The 20,995-nt window shown below is 32.4% G+C and overlaps 2 protein-coding genes and 1 long non-coding RNA gene across 3 annotated transcripts; 2 read left to right on the forward strand and 1 right to left on the reverse strand.

The window, feature by feature from the left end:
• Positions 1 to 7,564: 7,564 nt before the first annotated feature.
• On the forward strand, positions 7,565 to 9,931 carry LOC103863892. Its single transcript, XM_009141651.2, has one exon. The coding sequence runs from the start codon at positions 7,565 to 7,567 to the stop codon at positions 9,929 to 9,931; it is 2,367 nt and encodes a 788-aa protein (XP_009139899.2).
• A 2,606-nt stretch (positions 9,932 to 12,537) lies between these two features.
• On the reverse strand, positions 12,538 to 17,739 carry LOC117133570. The gene is made up of 2 exons (XM_033290080.1): positions 15,773 to 17,739; positions 12,538 to 15,701 (listed from the first exon to the last, which is right to left on the reverse strand). The coding sequence occupies exons 1-2, from the start codon at positions 16,649 to 16,651 to the stop codon at positions 14,973 to 14,975; spliced, it is 1,608 nt and encodes a 535-aa protein (XP_033145971.1). The 5' UTR covers positions 16,652 to 17,739; the 3' UTR covers positions 12,538 to 14,972.
• LOC117133584 lies at positions 17,340 to 19,753 on the forward strand. Its single transcript, XR_004457461.1, has 2 exons — positions 17,340 to 17,546; positions 18,444 to 19,753. It is a non-coding gene; the product is annotated as an uncharacterized LOC117133584 (long non-coding RNA).
• The last annotated feature ends 1,242 nt before the right edge of the window (positions 19,754 to 20,995 follow it).

Genomic DNA, 20,995 nt, shown 5'->3' on the forward strand with positions numbered 1-20,995 from the left:
AGAAATATTTTAAAACAATATCTTTATACAAATTTAGTTGATTAATATTTAATTATGAATTGTTTATATGTTATTTTCCTAACTTTTATAATTGAATTTTTTTTTTAAGAAAACAGTATAATTTATAAGAATTATCTTATTCAAAAAAATCTAATATTATAAATAAAATTTCATTTTTAATTATGTAATTAATTATATAAAATATTTATTAAGGGTAACATTGACTTTAACCACTTAATTTATTATAAATTGTTTTATATCTTACTTTTAAATTTTATAATTGAAAAATATGTTTTAAGATAACAAAAAAATATATAAGAAATCTTTTTTAAAAAAATTATTTTGTTTTTGATTATATATAAAATTCATTAAAGATATTATAGATATTAACCACTCTAACTTTCAACGTTAAAAATTATCTAATTTTTATGAAAATATATATTGTTAATAAAAATTGTTTTTGATTATATAATTAATTATATATTAAATTCATTAAAGATATTATTGATTTTGACCACTCTAACTTTTAACGTGAGAACTCGAATGAAAAAGATTACTTTATAAATAATAGTATAGATATGAGAAAAAAATATATTCTGGAACAGCATTCATTAAACAAGCAAAGACTAAATTATCCTAAATTATAGTTATTACGTTACCTTCTCAATAATAAACCATAAACCTAATCACTGAACTTTCAATCCAATATAAGATCAATATTTGAGTGGATTAGTGAGAAAATTCTAATGACTTCTGAATTGGTTTAAAAGAAAAAAAGAAAATGATCAAAAATCTTAGGCTACAGAATCTACAAGCATAACTTGATCGCTTTCAGATCCAACAAGGAAAAGATAAATAATATACTGACACGGACCCACTACTGGTTGAACCGGTATATCCGAATGGTATATGAGTATATCCTTGACCTTGACACTATTATCCTTGAGACCGGAAACCTAGTAAAAACAATGATCCGCCAACAAACTAAAAACAATGAACCGCCAACGAGCTTCTTTTTGAAACTTGAAAATACTTTTTAAAACTATCTTGAAATGTTTTATTTTGAAATTTTTAATATTTATTTTTTAATTTTAAATCTCACTCTTTAATTCTAAACAATAAATCTAGATTAGTTAAATATATATTTATTTTTTAATAAAATCTCTTTTAATCTTTTTTTAGGATTTTTTGGTGATTTTTTCTAAAAAGCTATCTTTAGACATTGGCATTCAGGATCCCAATCGGGTTTTGGTTCTGTCCAATCGGGTCTCCGTTTTTCGAGTTTATCAAAATCAGCCATATTCGGGTTATGTGAAAGTTTAGTTCGAGACCGGTTCGGGTTCTATAAGAGTTAGTAATTTTTCAAAGAACTGGTACAATCCGATATACTTTTCGGGTTCGGGTTTTTGGTTTAAGAGTACCTGATTTGTATCTATTTTCTAACCAAAACATAAGTAAAATTAGTTTTTAGGTTTTAAAGTATCTGATATATACCTATTTTGTAACCAAAACATAAGTAAAAACAATTTAAAAATAAGAAAAGAACATCAAATATGATCATTCAAAATCAACGAAAGGTAAACATAGTTATTGATAGATAGAAAATCAAATAAATAAAACCATAAAACAAAAATCAAATTCTCATGAAATGAGAAACATTATTCAATGAAAACAAAACCAAAATCTATATGAATGTTAAATATGTATATGTGATGTATTAAAACGATGAATCATACATCGGAGAGTGGTCGAGTGGGGAATAGGTTATTGTGTGTAACCTGGGTTCGAATCCCACTTTAAACCAATTTAAAACAATTTTTTTCAACAAAACGACGTCGTTTTGGGCTTAATTTCCACGTAATCATCTGTTAAGTCCACGTAAGACTCCGTCAATATTTGATTAACGGAGACACGGTCAATGTATGAATTTACCGAAAAGTGTTAGTTGACGTATGAAATTTGAATATAATTTGAGTTGAAGTATGTTTTAGCATATGGTGTGTGTGTGTGTATTGATCGGGACCGCGACCTGATCTTGTTGATGTATGAATTGGCCGTTTTCCCAGAAATAACTTGGGGAACCATGTTTTTCTTTTCCGGAACAGTAATATGTTGGCTTTTAAGAAATATAAACATGAATTGAGATCAAAATCAATACGAGGGAAGAGAACGAGGAATTGTGAAAATGGAGGAAACTGGTTTTAGTATTTCAGCTTCAAAATCTTTATAATAACTAGAACATATAGAATTCAATAGATAACTAGTGTAGAAGAGTAGTGTATGATTCCTAAGTTCGTCATCTTACTTTAGTAGCATGAAATTATTTTTATTTTTTGCTAAATTGTAAATATCATTCATAAGAATGAAGGTTTGGTTACAAATTTGAACCAGAATCTGCTTAATAGCATTTAACTTAAGTTGATCTAGACCAAAAGCAAACCTACGTCAAGAAAACCCTTCTTTGAAACACTTTGGTAGTTCTTCTGTATTGTATTAGAATTAAAAAATATTATGTTCTTAGAAGCCGCAAAAAAGTTTTTTAAAAAAACTCCTAAGAAACACATGAATTAAAATCAAGACAACCACAAGTGGAAATCCTGACGTTAATAATAACTTAGAACAAACAATAACATATACTCTCAATTCCAAGCACTTCTTGAGCTCTCAGTTACGAGAAGAAACCAGAGTAAAGCTACGGGGAACTAGCACGAACACTCATCCGAAAGTGGCTCTAAGCGGCTTGGACGGAGGCGGCAGGCAACGGCTCCGGTACACCTCAGGAGGAGGACGCCGAGCAAAGAATCCTAGCTTCCTCGGCGTTAAGACAGAATGCAGACCCAACATTTCCTTGCTCGACCCGATATAGTAAAACTATTTTTAACGGCTTCATTTTCCTGCTTGATTTGGTATTAGTTGCATTTATTTTGGTGCCTTTGGTTATCTATACTATTCAAAGGGAAGGAGTCCTAAAAAATCTACTTAAACAAAGTTGTTGGACCATTTCATTAGACCTAACTATTTATTTGGTTTTACCTTATATTTTTTCTCTAACTATAAATACTTTACATAATTTAAATGAACTGATTTATTACTCTCACATAATCTATTATATAATTACTCTAACAATAAATTCTCATGAATATATGACAGATTATTCAAACATGTTTATACATGATGTGATCATTACCACATATAGTTACATTAATAGTATAATTTTTTTAATGGTTTAGTTATGTTTAATAGGTATATAATTTGTATTTTAAAAATTTAAGTACTCATTTGGTCCTTAGTTTGGTTTTTATTTTTTTATTCGAAAAATATAGGATATGTTCGGATATTTATGAAATTTAGCTTAATTTTGGGATTTTTTTAATTTAGTACGGTTCAATGTACCAAGTAAATTTACCCAAACATATACATTATCTAATATAGAAAGTATATAAGAAGAATTTGTTTAATTTCAAAAATAAATTTGCGCTTTCTAAGTACGGGTCAAAATCTAGTTTCTAATTAAGACATTAAGTGACTATTTTGAATGAGTTTTTCTGTCTTAGAGTTCTACTTCGATTTGATCATTTAGTTTGATCGAAGATTAGGGTGAGATGGAAGGAAGAAAGAGAAATTGATACTTAAATGAGGCATTGCTAAGTTATTTAAAGTTGTGATCAAAATTCCATGAATCCCAAACAAAGGTTGAGCGTTTAATGATTTTGGGAAAGAAAAAAAGTTAGTGGTCACAAATATAAATTCTAAGAATCAAAATGACTAAAATGTTTAATTAAAGAGGCAAATATACATTTATACTCCTACGGCTAATTAATCTGAACCTTAGGGTTTAAAATTAAGGGGTCAAGATTTGGAATTGAAGTTTAAAATTTTATAAAATAAAAAATAAATATTAAAAATTTGAAAATAAAATTTTTAAAAATAGTTGCAAAAAGTATTTTCGAATTACAAAATGAAAATTTCAAAAAAAAACTCAAAAACATTTCGAAAAAACAATTTATAAAAAAAAATTAAAAAAAAGTTCGAATTTGAAAACATATAATCTAAAACTATTAAAAAAATAATTTTTAATTTTTTAATATATATCTAGGATATTAAGGTCTTTTTACCTATTAAATGAAATATTTTGGTCACTTTCTTTCTTGTAGTCTATTTTTGTGACCAAAACTTAAAAATTGTCTATTTATGAGAATTACCCTTTGGGAAAAGAGATCGATTTTCGCATGCAAATGTAATTAGTTAATTAGTATTTTTACATGTTCTGAGATGAGGTTGCATGTTCTAATGAATTTATTAGTTGAAATTTTTATGCTGACGTGAACATTCTCTCCATCAAGGATATTAGAGCATCAACATGGATCATTTCTCACATTAAGTCTCTTATGATTATTATACTATTATATTTTTTAAGTAATTAAATATTTTAGATCCAAAGCAAAATTATGTGATCGAAAGAATCCAAGTGGCATTGCCGTTTCTTCCCATTGTCGAAGAGACTTGCATAAAGGGTCACAGGGGCGGATCCACCACCAAAGAAGGTGGGGGCACGTGCCACATACTGTTTTTTATTTTTCCTTAGTAACTAAATTAGTTTATTTCTAGTCCAAACCAAAGACAAAAATGATGTGCCCCACCCAATTTCCATGAATCAGTCCAATTAAAATAAATCTGTGTATTATAGCCCAACTTTGAATACAATTTTTTATTATCTAGCCCAATAACAATTCCTCTAATATTTATAAACCATAACTAGATCTTGACCCGCGCCCCCGCGCTGATATTGGATTTAACTTGCGTTCAATGTAAATTTATAAACCATTGATTTTATAAAATGTCAATTTATATTTTTATGTTATGTAAAATATATTTAGAGTATAATATATTATATTATGATATAAATGTTTGATAATAATTTTTTATCTGTACGTAATATTATATTTATAATTTTATAACTTGATGCAATTTGATGTAATTGTAATATTCATTTATTAACTTATTGATTTTTTTTTGCTTATTTATTTAAAAATGATTTAATTTTTACAGTAGGTTTTTTTGAATTATTATTAATTTTATGATATTTGGTTTTCTTGAAAATTGTAGTGTAGCAGATTAATATATACTATATATTACAGGTTGTCTTTTTATTTCAACAACAAGAAATAACAATTCATTGTAATTAATTAATTAAAATTTTTTATTTTAAGTGAAGTGGCAGATTTGTAAATAAAAAAGAAATGCAATGGCTAAATGTGTAAATTAAAAAAAATATTGAATCTGCTATCTGTGTTTCCAAACAATTCTCATTTAATTTGCCATCCAAGTTTCTAAACAACAGAATCTGTAAATGAGAAAGAAATAGAGTGAGTAAATATGTAAATAAAAAAAAATTAATATGTTATCATTGTTTCCAAACAACTTTCATTTAATCTACTATCTAAGTTTCTAAACAGTACCAAAAAATACTTAAGTTTTAATAATATAGATATTTATCCTTACGTGCTTCTCTTCAGAAAAGTAAGTTCATATCTCAAATTTTTATGCTTTTTCTCGTTATTTATAGGTTGCTAATATACTTTTTACGTGCCTATGGAAATATAATAGTGTGTAAAACTAATTTGGAGAATTTTCTTTCACGTTCCTCAGTACCAATTTTTCATATCACACATCTAAAAAAAATTTATTAATTATTTCATTAGTTATAATTAAAATATGTAGGTGCCACGGTCTAAGTAAATTTCTGGATCCGCCCCTAGGAACATACCTCGTATATTTATCTTTCTTTCTCCTACTATTTAGTTTTTTTTTTATTCTTTTTGTAGATATAAACTCATGTGAAAAGCTTAGCCTTTTAGTATTGGTATATTTTTAATTGTCTTTATGCCTTAGAGTTTTACTTCGAATTCAGTCATTTATGCTTGATTGTATAACTTCAGGTTTATGTCGATATTTTTTTAATAGCATACCCATTAGTTCCGTTTTGATATTTTTTTTAATTTCTGGGTCGGATTCAGAAATAACAAAAGATCTAGAAAAAAAAACTATCAAAAATATGCATAAGTATTCAAATGTATCTAAATTACTCAAAAAACCTGGCAAAGCAATCTAAATTATTAAAAGAATTCAAAAGAGCATATGATTTAACAAAAAAAACTCATAAAAATTATTCAAATTGCCCAAAAAGGTACCTGTTTAGTTAACTTGGATTTTCTAAACTAATTCAAATTTTGATTTGAATCGAGTTTTATCCGATATATGAAGTAGTGAAGTGTAATCCCCTAAGCTTCATTCGGTTTGGGTTTTTCTGAATTGGATTCCAATTGGACTTTGGATTTAGTTACAAGCATCCATATTTATTTGATTGTATCGTTTATTTTGTGTGGATCAACGTTCACTTCCTTACTTTGATTTGTGCATTCCACTTAATTTTTGTTCTTTCTCTTGATTCAGGAGAATTTATAGGAAACATAATTTGTGAATAATTTGAAGATTCAAATGTTAAGATAATTTTAAAAGTTAAATGGATCTACCAACAATTCGATGAGGTCTTATCAAATATTTTTTTATGAATTATCATCGATTGTTATTGCTTATCAAATATTTTTAGAATCAAATTTACAGAATAACTAGATTTGTGTAAACGGTAAAATTAAACGTACTTATTATTAACAGAGTTCAGCCAACTTATCTAGGTATACTAGGTATACGAAACTATTACAAATCTTTTACTATAAACCCATAGAATTTTACACTGGTCTCAACACACCATAAACCAATTACATTTTGGTAAAAAAAACAAGGGAAAACTGTTTTTTTAGAGCAAAAAAATAGTAACTATGTCCCTTTAGACTAATCTATATTTTGTGTCATATTTTTCTATAATACCCTTTAATATTTATGAAAATAATTTTAATAAATAGTTTTACAAACAAAAAAATTTTAGAAAAATAGTAACATTTGTTAAAATACCTATATGAACTTAATGATATATTTTCTAGTTATAAAAAAGTTAAAATTATAAATTTCAGATTATGTTCTAAAAAAAGTAGAAATGACATTCTACGAAGTAGAAAACGAAATCTACTTTTTTCATTGAATCTACAATGTTTAGAATACGTGATCTACGTAAATAGGAGTATTCTACAAATATGTAGAATACACATTCCGCGCTTAACCTACCATTCTAAAATTATTAGAAATCGAAATCTACACATTAATCTAATTCTAAAACATGTAGAAACCGACTTCTACAGATTTACTATAAATCTAAAACATGTAGAAATCAAATTCTAAACATTACTATAATTCTAAAAAACTGTAGAAACTGATTTCTACATATTAGTTGTATTCTACGGATAAGAAATCATTTCCTAAAAATATGGAAACAAAATATTTGAGAATATTCACTTTTATATTTTTTTTTAAATTGTTTTTTTTTTTTAAAAAACGAAAAAGGAACAAAAAAAAGCGACAAAAAAAACCTTGGCAACCTTCTTCGCCGTCTTCTATATTCCATTGATTGTTCACAAAATTTTCACAAAATTTTCACATTATTTCTACCATGATTCATGTCTATGCTTCATGTGGTGTTTGGGAATTGGTTGTATCTTCAGTTTGGAGTTTTAATGTTGATAAAAAGAAAGGGGGAAGGTTATTTGCTTTGGAATTAAAGTCTTCTCTGGAAGAGTTACAGAAAAACGTTATAGAGGATTTTGGTTTTGAAGAAACAGATGCTGATTTGGAGTTGGGTTATCTTCCTATTGGATTGATCAATTCATCAAAATGTCCACCAGTGATCATTGGAAACTCAAGGCAAGTTCAAAATTTTCTAGGGTTTTGTAAGAAGCATCAGTCAACTCAATTGTGTGTCAGCTATAAAGCAAAGCAAGGAAATCCAAATAAGATCGACATTGATCTTAATAAGATGTCAACTGATGCAAGTACTAGTGAAGAGAACAAGCGAAATCCTTGTGACATTTGGACCGCTTCAAATATTGTTAAGGGGGCTAAGCATAACGAGAAGAGGAAAGGGAAGATGAAGCAAAGTGAAGTTGATGGAGATGATTATGATGCTGACAAGCATAACGAGAAGAAGAAAGGAAAAATGAAGCAAGACGAGGTTGAAGGAAATGATTATGATGCTGACAAGATCAATTCTGAAAAAGAAAACAGAGAAAAATTGGCAAAGAGTCAGGTGGTCGAATTGGTTAAGACGGGAGATCTTTTCCTCAACAAAACAGTTTTGAAAGCGAGGTTTGAGTTATGTGCAATGAAGCATAACTTTCACTACACAGTTACCAACTCCAATAAATCAGTTTGGTGTATTAGATGCGCTGATAAGGTGTGCTTTTGGGGTGCTCGAGCTGAGTGTTTGAAGGGCTCCACATATTTTATTATTAAGAAGTATGTCGGTGTACATTCCTGCGCACCTTCAAACAAAACCAGTGCCGGAAGGACAGCTTCAGCGAAAACGATAGGCAGTCTGATAATGCATAAATATGAAGGTATCAAGGAAGGGCCTAAAGCGAAAGATATTTTTCAGATTATGCGTAATGATTATGGATGTGAGATCTCTGATTCTTTAGCATGGGATTCCCGTGAATATGCAGTCAACGGTGTTAGAGGTATTCCAGAGGAAAGTTATGGGAAAATACCAAAATATTTGCACATGCTGCGAGAGGCCAATCCGGGTACACATTCCTCTTACAAGACTGACGTCGATGGTAGATTTCGATATCTGTTTATAGCGTTTGGTCAATCGATCAGAGGCTTTAACACAGTCATGAGGCGTGTCATTGTTGTCGATGGAACATTCTTGAAGAGTAAATTCAAAGGGGTGCTACTGGTTGCAACTGCTATAGATGGAAATTCAAATTTATATCCTATTGCATTTGGGATAGTAGACTCTGAGAATGAGCAGTCTTGGGAATGGTTTATGAGAGAATTAAAAGTTGTTGTTGCTGATGATAATGGTTTGGCTTTTATTTCGGATAGACAAGTGTCAATAGCGAAGGCACTGGAGAAAGTGTATCCGCTAGCGAGACATGGTATTTGTATTCATCATTTATTGAATAATGTGATATCATATTTCAAGGAGAAGGGATTAGTTGGGTTGATTTCTAAGGCTTCAAAGGCTTATAGAGTGGTTGATTTCAAGAAGACGTTTGCTCATGTTTGCAATATCAGTCCAGCAATTGGAAATTATCTTATGGAAGCAGATGTCAAAAAGTGGGCTAGATGTCAATTTCATGGATACAGGTATGACATTAGGACAAACAATCCTGCAGAGTCGATAAATTCTGCGTTGCGTTCGCCGAGAGAGTTTCCCGTAATTCCTTTGTTGGACAGTATTAGAGAAATGCTGACACGCTGGTTTTTTAAGCGTAAGAAGTTGATTTCAAAGCACACCCATCGTTTGACCATAGATGTGGAGGAAAAGATTGATAGGAGAATTGGAAAGGGGAAAACTTTCGGAGTTTACCCTGTAACCGATAGCCAGCTGCTTGTTAAAGGCGATACAATTGACTGCTTTGTTGATTTGGACAAACGGACTTGTTCTTGTGGAAAGTACGACCTCTTGAAAATCCCTTGTAGACACGCAATAAAAGCTGGTTTCTTTGTTGGTAGAGAACCATATACATTGACTGATTTTTTGTATACCACGGGAGCTTGGAGAGAAGCTTATCAAGAAAGCATAAATCCCATTTCAGTTCCTGAAGATGGTTGGTCTGTCCCACAAGTTGTGAAAAATTCTGAAGTGCTACCGCCTGAGACAATAAGATCTCTTGGAAGAAATAGAAAACGCAGATATGAAACTGTTGAAGACAAAATCCGATCATCACAAGGATCACAGGGGGGTCAGTCTCGTAAGTGCAGTAGATGTGGTCTTGGTGGTCATAATAGAGCAACTTGCAAGATGCCAATATAGTGGATTTGTTTGCTGTATTCTTCACATTTTAGTGAAAGTTTTCCAGATTTCATTTGCTTGATTTCTAGTAACTTTGTTTCTGTTTGTGACAACTTTGTTTCAGTTTTTCTGATTATATTTGCTTGAATTTTAGTAACTACGTGTGGATCGATCGATCTGTATATTAAACGGTCGATCCATCGGTCGATCCTGATCAATATGCAAAACAAACAAAAACACGGACAATCTTTTGATCGACCTGGTACAGTTCTCTCGATCGGCAAAGCTCGATCTCGTACCGACCGATCGATCGAAAATATGGATCGATCGATCGGAAACTGGATCGATCGGTTGAAAGTTTGGAACGATCGATCCCATACTCTGATACATCTTATTTGAACCTAATTTAACGCAGCAAAATAGAGAGAATATGATAAAAAACCTCCATTTATCTTCTCCTACATGACTACACTTAATAGAATGATAACTTACTATAGGTTATATAATGAGAATTCGGCCAAAAAAAACCTCGACTTTACACGAATTGCCAAAACAAACATGAACTTTGGGGCTGGCCAAAAAAACTGTTTGGTGTTTACACGAATTGCCAATGAAAGTTTGGTGTTTTTTTGGCCAGCCCCAAAGTTCATGTTTGTTTTGGCAATCGTGTAAAGTTGAGGTTTTTTTTGACCGAATTCCCGTTATATAATTAATAAAAGTTATAATCCAAACTGGACTAATAAAACATACAAACAATCCAGATCCGAATTCGAAATGCGCAGAAAATTTAAAAAACCGGTGGAATACAATGGAAAGATATAACTGATACTGATCATTGGTGGTCGTCAGGACTGCAGCTCCTACTCTGTCCTGGTGCTCGTCTGCTCCTATGGAGGCGTGAACCGCGCTCTTCATCGGTTGCTTCATCAGATGGTTCATTTCCTGCGTCGTCTCTAGTTATACCAGCTGCCTCTGAAGTCTTTGGAGCGCGGCAGCAGAAAGGAGTAGGTGGACATCTAATCTTTGCAAGTGCACCCCACACAGTCTGCATCATCGTCGAGAGCTTAACTAATGTATCGGCAGTCCATGCGAACTGCTGCTGCTGTGTACCATCTAATGGTGGTGCTCCAGAATCAAACTGACCAGTATATGGTGGTAACAAATACTCCATAGAAGGGTTTGGAGTATGATTGACTGAGATATCCGGGATGGTGTCATCCTCACATTCTGTCTGCGCAGGACCAGAAGAAGAAGAACCACGATGACGTTTTGAAGCTGGTGGAGGAGGCGTGTAAAGAACTTCAGCAGGAGGCATGAACTCCATGTTCTCCACTGACGTCAGAGATGTGATAGCGGGTTGTGGAAGCTTGCAATGAAGGATTGTCCCATCAGGCATGGTAAAATGGTAAATTTTACCAGAATGAAGGATCTTGGTGTTTAGGAAGAACTGGGCATCAAATCTGTCAATCGTATCCACACAAGGAGTATCCGAAAGATCAATATCATGGTGCATGAAGATCCGAGTAAGTAGACTGCCAATAGGCTCATCCAAAGGCTTCCTGTCAAGAGGACGAAGACCCCTAAACTTCCTTTCAAACAACATCTGAGCAAACAATGCTCCCATGTTTACCGAAAGCTCTGCTGGAGGTTCATCTGCAACACCATACGTTGGCCTGAGAGCTAATGGCAGCCCGTAGTGAATAAGCTGCGCTTCATCTTCAGTAACTGATCCTGCTTCTGATTTTCCTAGTAGAAGATGACCCAGATATTTTGCTACCACTCGCAAGACCGGGTTTCTGAGCATTGCAAGTTTAGCTTCCCGAGATACATAAGAACTGTCTGCAATCTGGCTCCACAACAAGTAAGCGCAAGGGAACTTGGGCAAAGAGCATGCCTCATGTCGGGTCTCAAATCCGAATAGTATACACAGCTCGTGTATAGACATCTCATAAAGCAGTCCTCTACATAGGAATGTAAGTTTACCTTCGCTAGCAACTTTGTTTACCTCGGACTTGTAGTGCAACTCAACTGAAGAGAGAAACTGTATAACCAAGTCTGGATATAAGGGTTGTGGATTGTAGCCAAGAGTCCCAAGTCCCATGTTTTTCCACATCTTTTTGACATCCCGCACAATTCCCAACTCCTTTGTAGTGTAATCGCAGATGAACTTTGTTGGTTTAAATCTCATCCGCTGCAAACCATTGTAGAGAATGCAGTGGTAATCACTCCAACCAGCATAGTAATCGCGGTGTGCGTAGGATGCAAGTTCTCTCAGCTCCTTCTTACTTGAGATATGTCGGTTATGAATTGTAGGGAGTTTAGAGAATGGAGTCAATGGGTCACGAGGCCAAGGGGCTGCTTCCCGAAGCTCATCACTTTCGGGCTGCGCTGAGTTCGAAGCAGCTGTTGTGTCACGTGTCTGTGTTGCCGCCGGTGCTGTTTCCTTGGTCTTTTTCGGTATTCTTTTTTTCACCATTTTCTGCACACAACCCTTAACAAATGAGTTCTCAAAGGTAAAACTGAGTAAATTGACATGGACAATGATTCAACACCTATGCAACTCAACAACTAACATTACAGCATCAGTAATCTCACTCTATTAATTCCAAATTTTCGGAATTTTTTTTTTAAATAAGTAACCCTAATTTCTTAAATCAAACTTAAAACTACGAATTAAGGCAAGAGCTATATGGAAAATCGTCACTAATCATCACCCTAACACACGATTTAAGCCAAAACGACTTAATAACACTAAAATTTCACTTTTTGCTATTAAAATTTCGAACTATAAAAGTGGAGATAGAGTTTCATACCTTTACAGATCGACCGAAAGAGTGGTAGATTCGGAATTAGCTCACGAAATCGTCTGGGTTAGGCTCAAGAATCGTCCAAATCGGAGTTAAATCGAGAGAGATAGGATTTATGAAGGTGGGTTTGATTCCATTCTCTCAAGAAAAATTGGGGAATGAGATAAAAGTGAGGTTTTGATCTCAGTATCACGATTTTATGAGTAAAATCGTGTTATTCCGGTTCAAATTAAGTGGGTATTAAACCGGATTTAACCGATGAAAACCATAAAATCGATTTGAGAGACTTATCTGGGTGCGGGATCGATCGATCCGAAAGACAGATCGATCGATCTGAAGGCGATCGAGCTTTGCCGAACGAGCGTACTGGAACAGGTCGATCAAAATATGCTGGGCGTTTTTTGTTTGTTCTGCATAATGCTCAGGATCGACTGTCGGGATCGATCTGGTTCTACGTAGAACGATCGATCTATATAGATCGAGCTTTCCGGATCGACCAGCTTCTTTCGATCGATCGATCTATTTAGGCTGACCGGATTTGCAATTGTTTAGTGAACTTTATGGTTTCTCAATTGATAATGTTGTCTTTCATTTTGTAAACTCAAGTACTGTATATAGAAAAAAATACCATTATAACACAAACTCCTAAAATCATTACAAAATAAGTTTAAAAAAGCATAACCAACAATAAATCATAAATCATCAATCTCAACATACTCGAAAGGCTTACTACACTTAATAGGTTCATACTTTGACATTCTCTCAATCAGTTCTAGATCATTAGCTGCTTCCCATAGATCCCACATAATCTTTATCCGAGCTTCCCAGATGTTCTCATCACTCACCATAGATATGTCCAACCCAAGCACGTGGCATTCGATGTGTTTTATAGTGTACACACCACAATGACGTTGAATTCGGTTAAGACCACTCATAGGTACATAGGAAACATTGTACGGAGTGATGTGGAGATGCTTTTGTATTGTCAATGACTGCACGGCCTTGACAATCCGAAGAATAAGCTGCGCGAAAGCTTCCACTTCCTTGATTTTTTTACCCCCGCAATCAAACACCTGGATATTCCTAGTCACAAAACTGATGCATAAAGCAATCCAATGGTTGCAATTAACCCAGACAGGAACGTACATCCGATCCACATCGACATTCCACAACATCCGTGTTCTTCCATGGGAAGGCAGTTCACCTTTACCGTATTGCAATAGTAATGGATCCATAGTGTATTTCTTAATATCCTTACAGAAATTCTGGTAATCCTTAGCAATGAGGTCGCTGAAGACACATGTCATGAAAGCAACACGGTCTACGTTCCATCGTTTCAATGTTGTTCTTTCCCGAAAAACATACATTATAGCATCAATTTCCTACAAAAACAAAGACAAATCTGTAATGTATACATTTATATAATAGGTAACATTTTATAGAAATAACCGGTTGAATGCTTACGTAATTTTTAAGCCAACTGCTGGCAGACATAATACGTCCGGCTAGATCACCGTCTAACATAGAAGGACCAATCTGTATAGCTCTGTAAACAAAATACAATGGTAGAAATGTCAATTATTAAGAAAATCAACGGAATGATATATACAAAGGAATAACATACGTTCGTGTATCTTGCCAGTCCTGCATCTTCTTAAAATCTGTAGGATGCACAAACACCAAGCAGCGATCAGGGAAATTTTCACCGTCTAGCTCTATATCTCGGTCATCTAATCGGACCGCTGGCTTCTTCAATGATTTTAGAAGTTCCAATGAATCTGTTGGCTTCTTCAATGATTTTGGAAGTTCCAACCAATCCAATGAATCTTCGACTTTAGCTTGAGAAGGATTCAAACCTTTCACAAATGTGTCTAATGGAAGGTTCTTCATGCAACTTTCTAAAAACTCTTGTGTACCCATACGAAGATCACTAGCTGATGATTGAGTAACTTTTGCACGAGGTAAATTGACACACGAATCAGCAGTCTTTAACTCTTGGTTTTTTACAGCCTGTTGACAAACACGTACAATTACAAATTACACATACAAATTTCAAGTTCAAAATAGAGAATAGACATAAACGACAAGTTCGAAATCCATAATAAACATACAAACTTCCAAATACATATTACATTAAATATAGTCATTACATAAACGACAAGTTTCAAATACATATTACCGCCTCATTCCAAGTTCTAATAACCTAGCTTCAAAGACCTACATTCCATCGCCTAGTTCCAAGCTTTCAACAACTTTTAACTCTTTCTCTTAGTAGTTACCTTTTTCTTTGATGGAGCAGTGCCTTTTTTGCTGGTGCTAGGACCACTGTTGATTTTGGTCATGCTAGGACCGCTTGCTTGATCACTCTTTCCCACCAATTCAGTCACCACTAAAGTTGTCCTGAGCTGTGTAACCTCAGCCTCAATTTTTCCCAATCTGTCGGTTACAACTGTCTCAAATTGCTCAGTTCTCTCCGAAGCTGTCATGAGTTGTGTAACCTCAGTCTCAATCTTACCCAACCTGTCCGAGAACTGCTGACAGAATTTCTCCCCAAAAGTAGTAAAAGAAGCTTCTACCAGATCCTCCAAGAAATTTTTCATATCTGTGTCAATATTTCCTTTTGATGAAGCAGCTAGGTGACACAAAACATTCTTCTTCCTTGACTCTGCTCCTCGGTCTGCATGCTTTCTCTTGTTTCTTCCCGAAACATCAGCTGTGCCATCAACATTCCCTGCAACATGACTATTTTCACCACTCTCAGTATCAGCTGTTTGATCCTCTCCTTTCTCTTCGCCAGATTCCTCAAATTCAGAATTCATAGCTTCTTTTACTCCCCAAACATGATTGTTCCAATCATGTTTACTATTGATCATATCCAAAATGCGATCTACTCTTTCATCTTTCTTCTCATCCTTCTGTACAAAATCAGTTGCCAAAAGGACCACTCCATCTATGTGGGATTCCATGAATGAATGCAAAATCCCCTACAAACAATCAAATCATTAGTAAAGTGAACAAGACAATAAATATTTTAATTTGAAAAATATATGCATACATTTTCTGGGAATAAGTTCTCAACGCCAATGATATCTTCATAAGAACATTTTGCACATCCTCTCCAATTACCACACAGTGGACCTGTAAAATTTTTACTGACTTTTGTGCCACAAATCTCTCCTAAAGCAGGAACAGCTTCCATTATCCAAATTTGGAAACCAAACAAGAATCCTTCCATCAGATACCCCTCTTTCTGCTCTAATTTATGCCTTCTTTTATCAATTTGCTTCAGAAGGAAATCAAACGAATACAGACCCCATGAGTAATTCCGAAGCTTTTCCAAATTCATCGCCAACTTCATGTACAGATGCGGGATATTCACCTTCTCATCCTTCTCCATCACCACACCCATAATAACGCAAAGATATATCAGTCCCACCCTATCAACCCAAGTCCAGGTATTGCTCTCTTCCAAATGCTTCTTTTTTATGATCTGCAAATTTATTTTTCCATTTGTCTTTATCTGCTTGCTCCAAAAACCATCATCATCTTTCCATGTCACTAACCCACTGTTATTCTTTCGCTTCACTTTCAGACCAGTGACAGCATGATACTCTTGCAATCCAAAACGCAGAGGTCTCCTAGCGAAAGTGAACCACTTCTCATGTCTCTTGCTTGTCATCAACTCCTTACACAAGAAAGAGTGTACCAACCTCGCCGAAAACTTCAGATCATTCTTCTGGATAACCGTAATCTGTGAAAAAATGGGATCTTTCATAACTTCATCGAATTCTGGTTCCATTTTTTCTTTCAGCAACTCGAGAAGTTTTAGTCGGCAGCTGTTATTAATCTTCTTAACCTGAGGTTCCAATCCCTCACCGTATAAACGATTAGGCAACTCCAACTCCATACCTGAAAATTGAAAACAATACAACATATATCTATTAATAACAAATATCACAGCTCAGTTAAATAATGTCTCTTAATACTTTATCAATAACCAATGTCAAAGAATTAGCATTCTCACTGTATTAATTTCAATTTTATGGTGTTTTAATTTTTTTTTTTTTAAATAAAACCTAAAATTCCTAAATCTATCCCAAAAATATGATTTAAGCCATGATTGTGTACAAAATCGTCTCTAGTCATCACCTTAACACATGATTGAAGCCTAAATATCCTAACTAACTCAAAAAATTTACCTTTTACCTTTCTATTTTCAAACTCTAAAAAGAAGTGGAGATAGAGTTTCATACCTTTGCAGAACGAACTAAAGAGTGATAGATTCGTAAAAAGCTCACGAAATCGTATGAGTTAGGCCAAATAATCGTCCAAATCAGAGAATTGAGTGAGTTAGGGTTAATGAACTTGGGTGAGAATTTGATTTTCTCCCCCTTTGTTCGTGAATGGAAAATTATGGGTTTCGTCCCAGAGAAATCGAGCTTAAAGAGTTGAAATCATGCTTGGTCGGTTCAAATCAAGTGGGAATCAACCCGGATATAATCATACAAAACCAAAAAAATCGATTTGGGATTCTTTCCTGGGCACGGGATCGATCGATCTATCCTTACAGATCGGTCGATCTGTAAGGAATCGACCTTCGCCGATCGAGTGAAATGGACCAGGTCGATCAGTATATATTTCGCGTTTTTTTTGTTCTGAATAATGATCGGGATCGATCGATCCACTGTAACTTCTAAAGTGGGATCGATCGATCCCGCTTGTCGAACTCAATATTTATCTTTTTTAAAAAATTACAATTTTAAGGACATTACTGCCATTTTAGAAAAAAATAGTCTAATAGGACATAAAGTAGTATAAATTAGTCTAAAGTAGGGGTGTTCAATCCGGATATCGGTTCGGTTTCGGTTCGGTTTTTTCGGTTTTCGGTATTCCGCTTAGTAAAATATAACTACCATTCTAAATCCATATTTACTTCGGTTCGGTTCGGTTTATATACCGTCGGTTTTCGGTTTATTCGGTTTTATACCAAAAAAACATAATTATTTTGTTTGAGATCATATTATATGAATTTTAGAGTCATATTGTCAACACCGTCATTTATTAAAAATATATTACATGTTCAAATAAATGAACAAAAAAATAAAAATGCTTCTACCATCAAATAAAATAATCAAATCTATAATTAAAATCAAAGCTTGAAATTTTGAAAATAAAAATATGAAACAAAAGAGAAACATGAAAGAAAAGTTTTTTCACTCTTCTATATTTAGTGTTCATTAAAGTCATGCTTTTTCAATTGAAAAATTTCCATTAATTATTGTCCATCAAATTTATAATCTTCATATTAATTTAGTGAAGACTAAAATAAAGCAAAAAGATCAAAAAAGACTTAGAAAATAAGATGTCTGAATTGCGATGTATCGTTATTTAGTTATAGTTCAAGTGTTTTATAAATTAAGGTTTTTTATTTCTATAAAATTATGGTAATAGTTATTAACACAAATTTAACTTATGTAACAAATAGATTTTCATGTATTGTTATAAAATATATACATATTTACATGTTTCTACTTTTAATCGGTTTTGTTCGGTTTATTCGGTTTAATCGGTTATATACCAAACCATATCCAAATCCTACGGTTTTTATAAAATTATATCCATTCGGTTTATATGGTATATACCAAAACCAAACCATATTGTCTATTTCGGTTCGGTTCGGTTCGGTACGGTTTGGTTTTACCATATTGAACAGCCCTAGTCTAAAGGGACATATTTACCATTTTTTTCTCTAAAAAAACAGATTTCCCAAAAAACAATTACATTAAAATTTATAGTTAATTCTGGAAATCTAATAACCACATATCCTGAAATATAATTAATTCAATACTCAATATTCTAAGTGTTACGATATATAAGATATTATGTCGAAAAATGACAAAAGTGTGAAGATGGATCAAACATAAAAACATGTGTCAAATATGAAGATGGACTAGTTGAAAACCAAAAAAAACCCATAAACCATAGAGAGAAAATTAAAATTTATGGTTTGTCATTTGAACCACCTTATCTCAAGTAGGTCCGCCTCTTACGACTTGTTCCTCTTTTCTTTTTTTTTTCTTTTTTGGTTTACTTAGAGACACTAGGTAATAATCAGCGTTTTATGTATGGAATGTGATTATTAGTTTTGCTATTTTTTAAGGAGATATTAAATTTATTTAATCTGGATATAGCTTCGGTTTTAGGTTACTTTTTTTGTTTTTAATCTCCTAAAATATAGTATAATTATAAATCAATATTTCTTTTTGGTTTGTTCGGTTCAAATTGTTGATATTTTTGGTTTTTCCGGTAATAACCAGAAACTAATATTATTTATTTGGTTTCAGGTTATATGGATTTTAGATAGTCCTAATGTCGAACCAATGGTTTTATATTATAGTTTCTAAACATATAATAGTTAAAGAAAAAGACAATAAAATTATTAAGACAAATCATTTCACTACAATTTGGTCGATAGTGAAAAAAAAATTAAAAAGAAATATTTCAACTTTCAAAAGAATTATATATTTAGTTGTAGTAAATAATTAGTTATATTGTTCATGTCAATGTCCAAGTGTATATATATGCAAAATATATAAAAGTGGTCGGTAAATATATAAACCACTTCACTCAGAGATTTCAGTGGATCTGTATCTTTTTATTTTTATTTGGTTTACAAATTACAACCAATGAACAAACCACAAAATTCTCTTTTTACCGAGCAAATTTCGAGAATATTCTTTCGTCTTTCAAAATATCAGACGAAAACTCATTGATTTTTCTTCTTTTCCTCAGGGTCGGGTTAGATAGGGGGGCGAACGGTGCGACCGCCCTGGGCCCAATCCGTTGTCCTCCTATTTCTTAATAGATAAAAGTCCGATTTTTTCAAAAAAACATGTATTTTTATATTTAAAACAAAAAGGAGGTCTAAATTTTTTTATATAAAATATTTTTTTTATTTCCATAGATTTATTTTTAAAAATACTTCTGGTATTTCGAAAAAAACATATATCTATCATATTTTTTTAAAAAAATAATTGTTTGGAAATTAATTTTTTTTTTTGCCCAGAACCCATAACACCATTAAACCAGTCCTGCGTTTCCTCACCGCTTCTCAGGCATTACCATTGAAAAAGTTCGAGTTCGACAAATACAAGCAATTTTTTCTTTGAACTAATATATTAAGTATGCATGGATTCCACCTAATGTTTAGCACACTGCACATATGATTTGGCTGTGATTTCATTATGTTTTTCTTCTTTGAATAAGAATATCATGGGTTAGCATATTTATTATTCATGATCTTAGCCACAATCTATCTTATTAAAACTCAAGTACAAAATTAGAGTGTTTGGAGACTTGAATAGGACTTTTAAAAATTTGGAGTGTTTGGAAACATGGATTGCAGTCTTTTAAAAAAAAATATTTTTGTTTGAAAACAAGGATAGTAGTATTAAGAAAAAAAGTAATGGGCTTATGTTTTTTAAAAAAATTGAAAGTTATCTAGGCCACTTTTAAAATATACCAAAATGGGTCAATCTAATTCCCTAAAAAAAAATTTTCTAAACTAACCATAAAACAAAATTTAAACTTTATATACATATTTCAAATCAAAATAATAATTCAAATTTGATTTATATCAAAAATTGATTCAAAAATATACATATATTCAAAAATGGATTTTTACTAAACTATTTTTCAATAACCATTATAAAAAAATATTGTCAATATATATAAGAAAAATATAATACAAAGCCCAATTTGAAATACCAACTCAAATTATGGTTTTCATATTTCATATTAAGTTTTAAAAATATAATATATGTAATTATTTATATGATGGTATGTATAAAATACTATTAATTATATGATTACTTATATGATGGTACATATAAAATATGATTAATTATATGATGATAAAATACGATATATAATAATGACTAGGGATGGGCTTTTGGATACCCATACGGGTTTAGTTCTGATCGGTTTGTATTTTGGGTTTTCGGGGTCAAAGATTTCAGCCTTATTAGAATGTTTCTAAATTTTGGTTTCAGTTCGATTTGGATCTTTGCGGGTTTGGTTTGGGTTTGGATAACTAATTTAAATTATTTTTAAAGTCTTAAATCATTATATATTTTAAATTTCTCAAAATGTATAAATAAAATAATATATTACGTATAAATTTGAATAACATATGTCATAATACTTAAGCTTAACATATCAATTGGCTTGATTTAAAATTTTGGATACGAAATCAATAATTATTTTAAGTATTTTTGGT

Source organism: Brassica rapa, chromosome A04, assembly GCF_000309985.2.
Source record: "Brassica rapa cultivar Chiifu-401-42 chromosome A04, CAAS_Brap_v3.01, whole genome shotgun sequence".
NCBI classification, from domain to species: domain Eukaryota; kingdom Viridiplantae; phylum Streptophyta; class Magnoliopsida; order Brassicales; family Brassicaceae; genus Brassica; species Brassica rapa.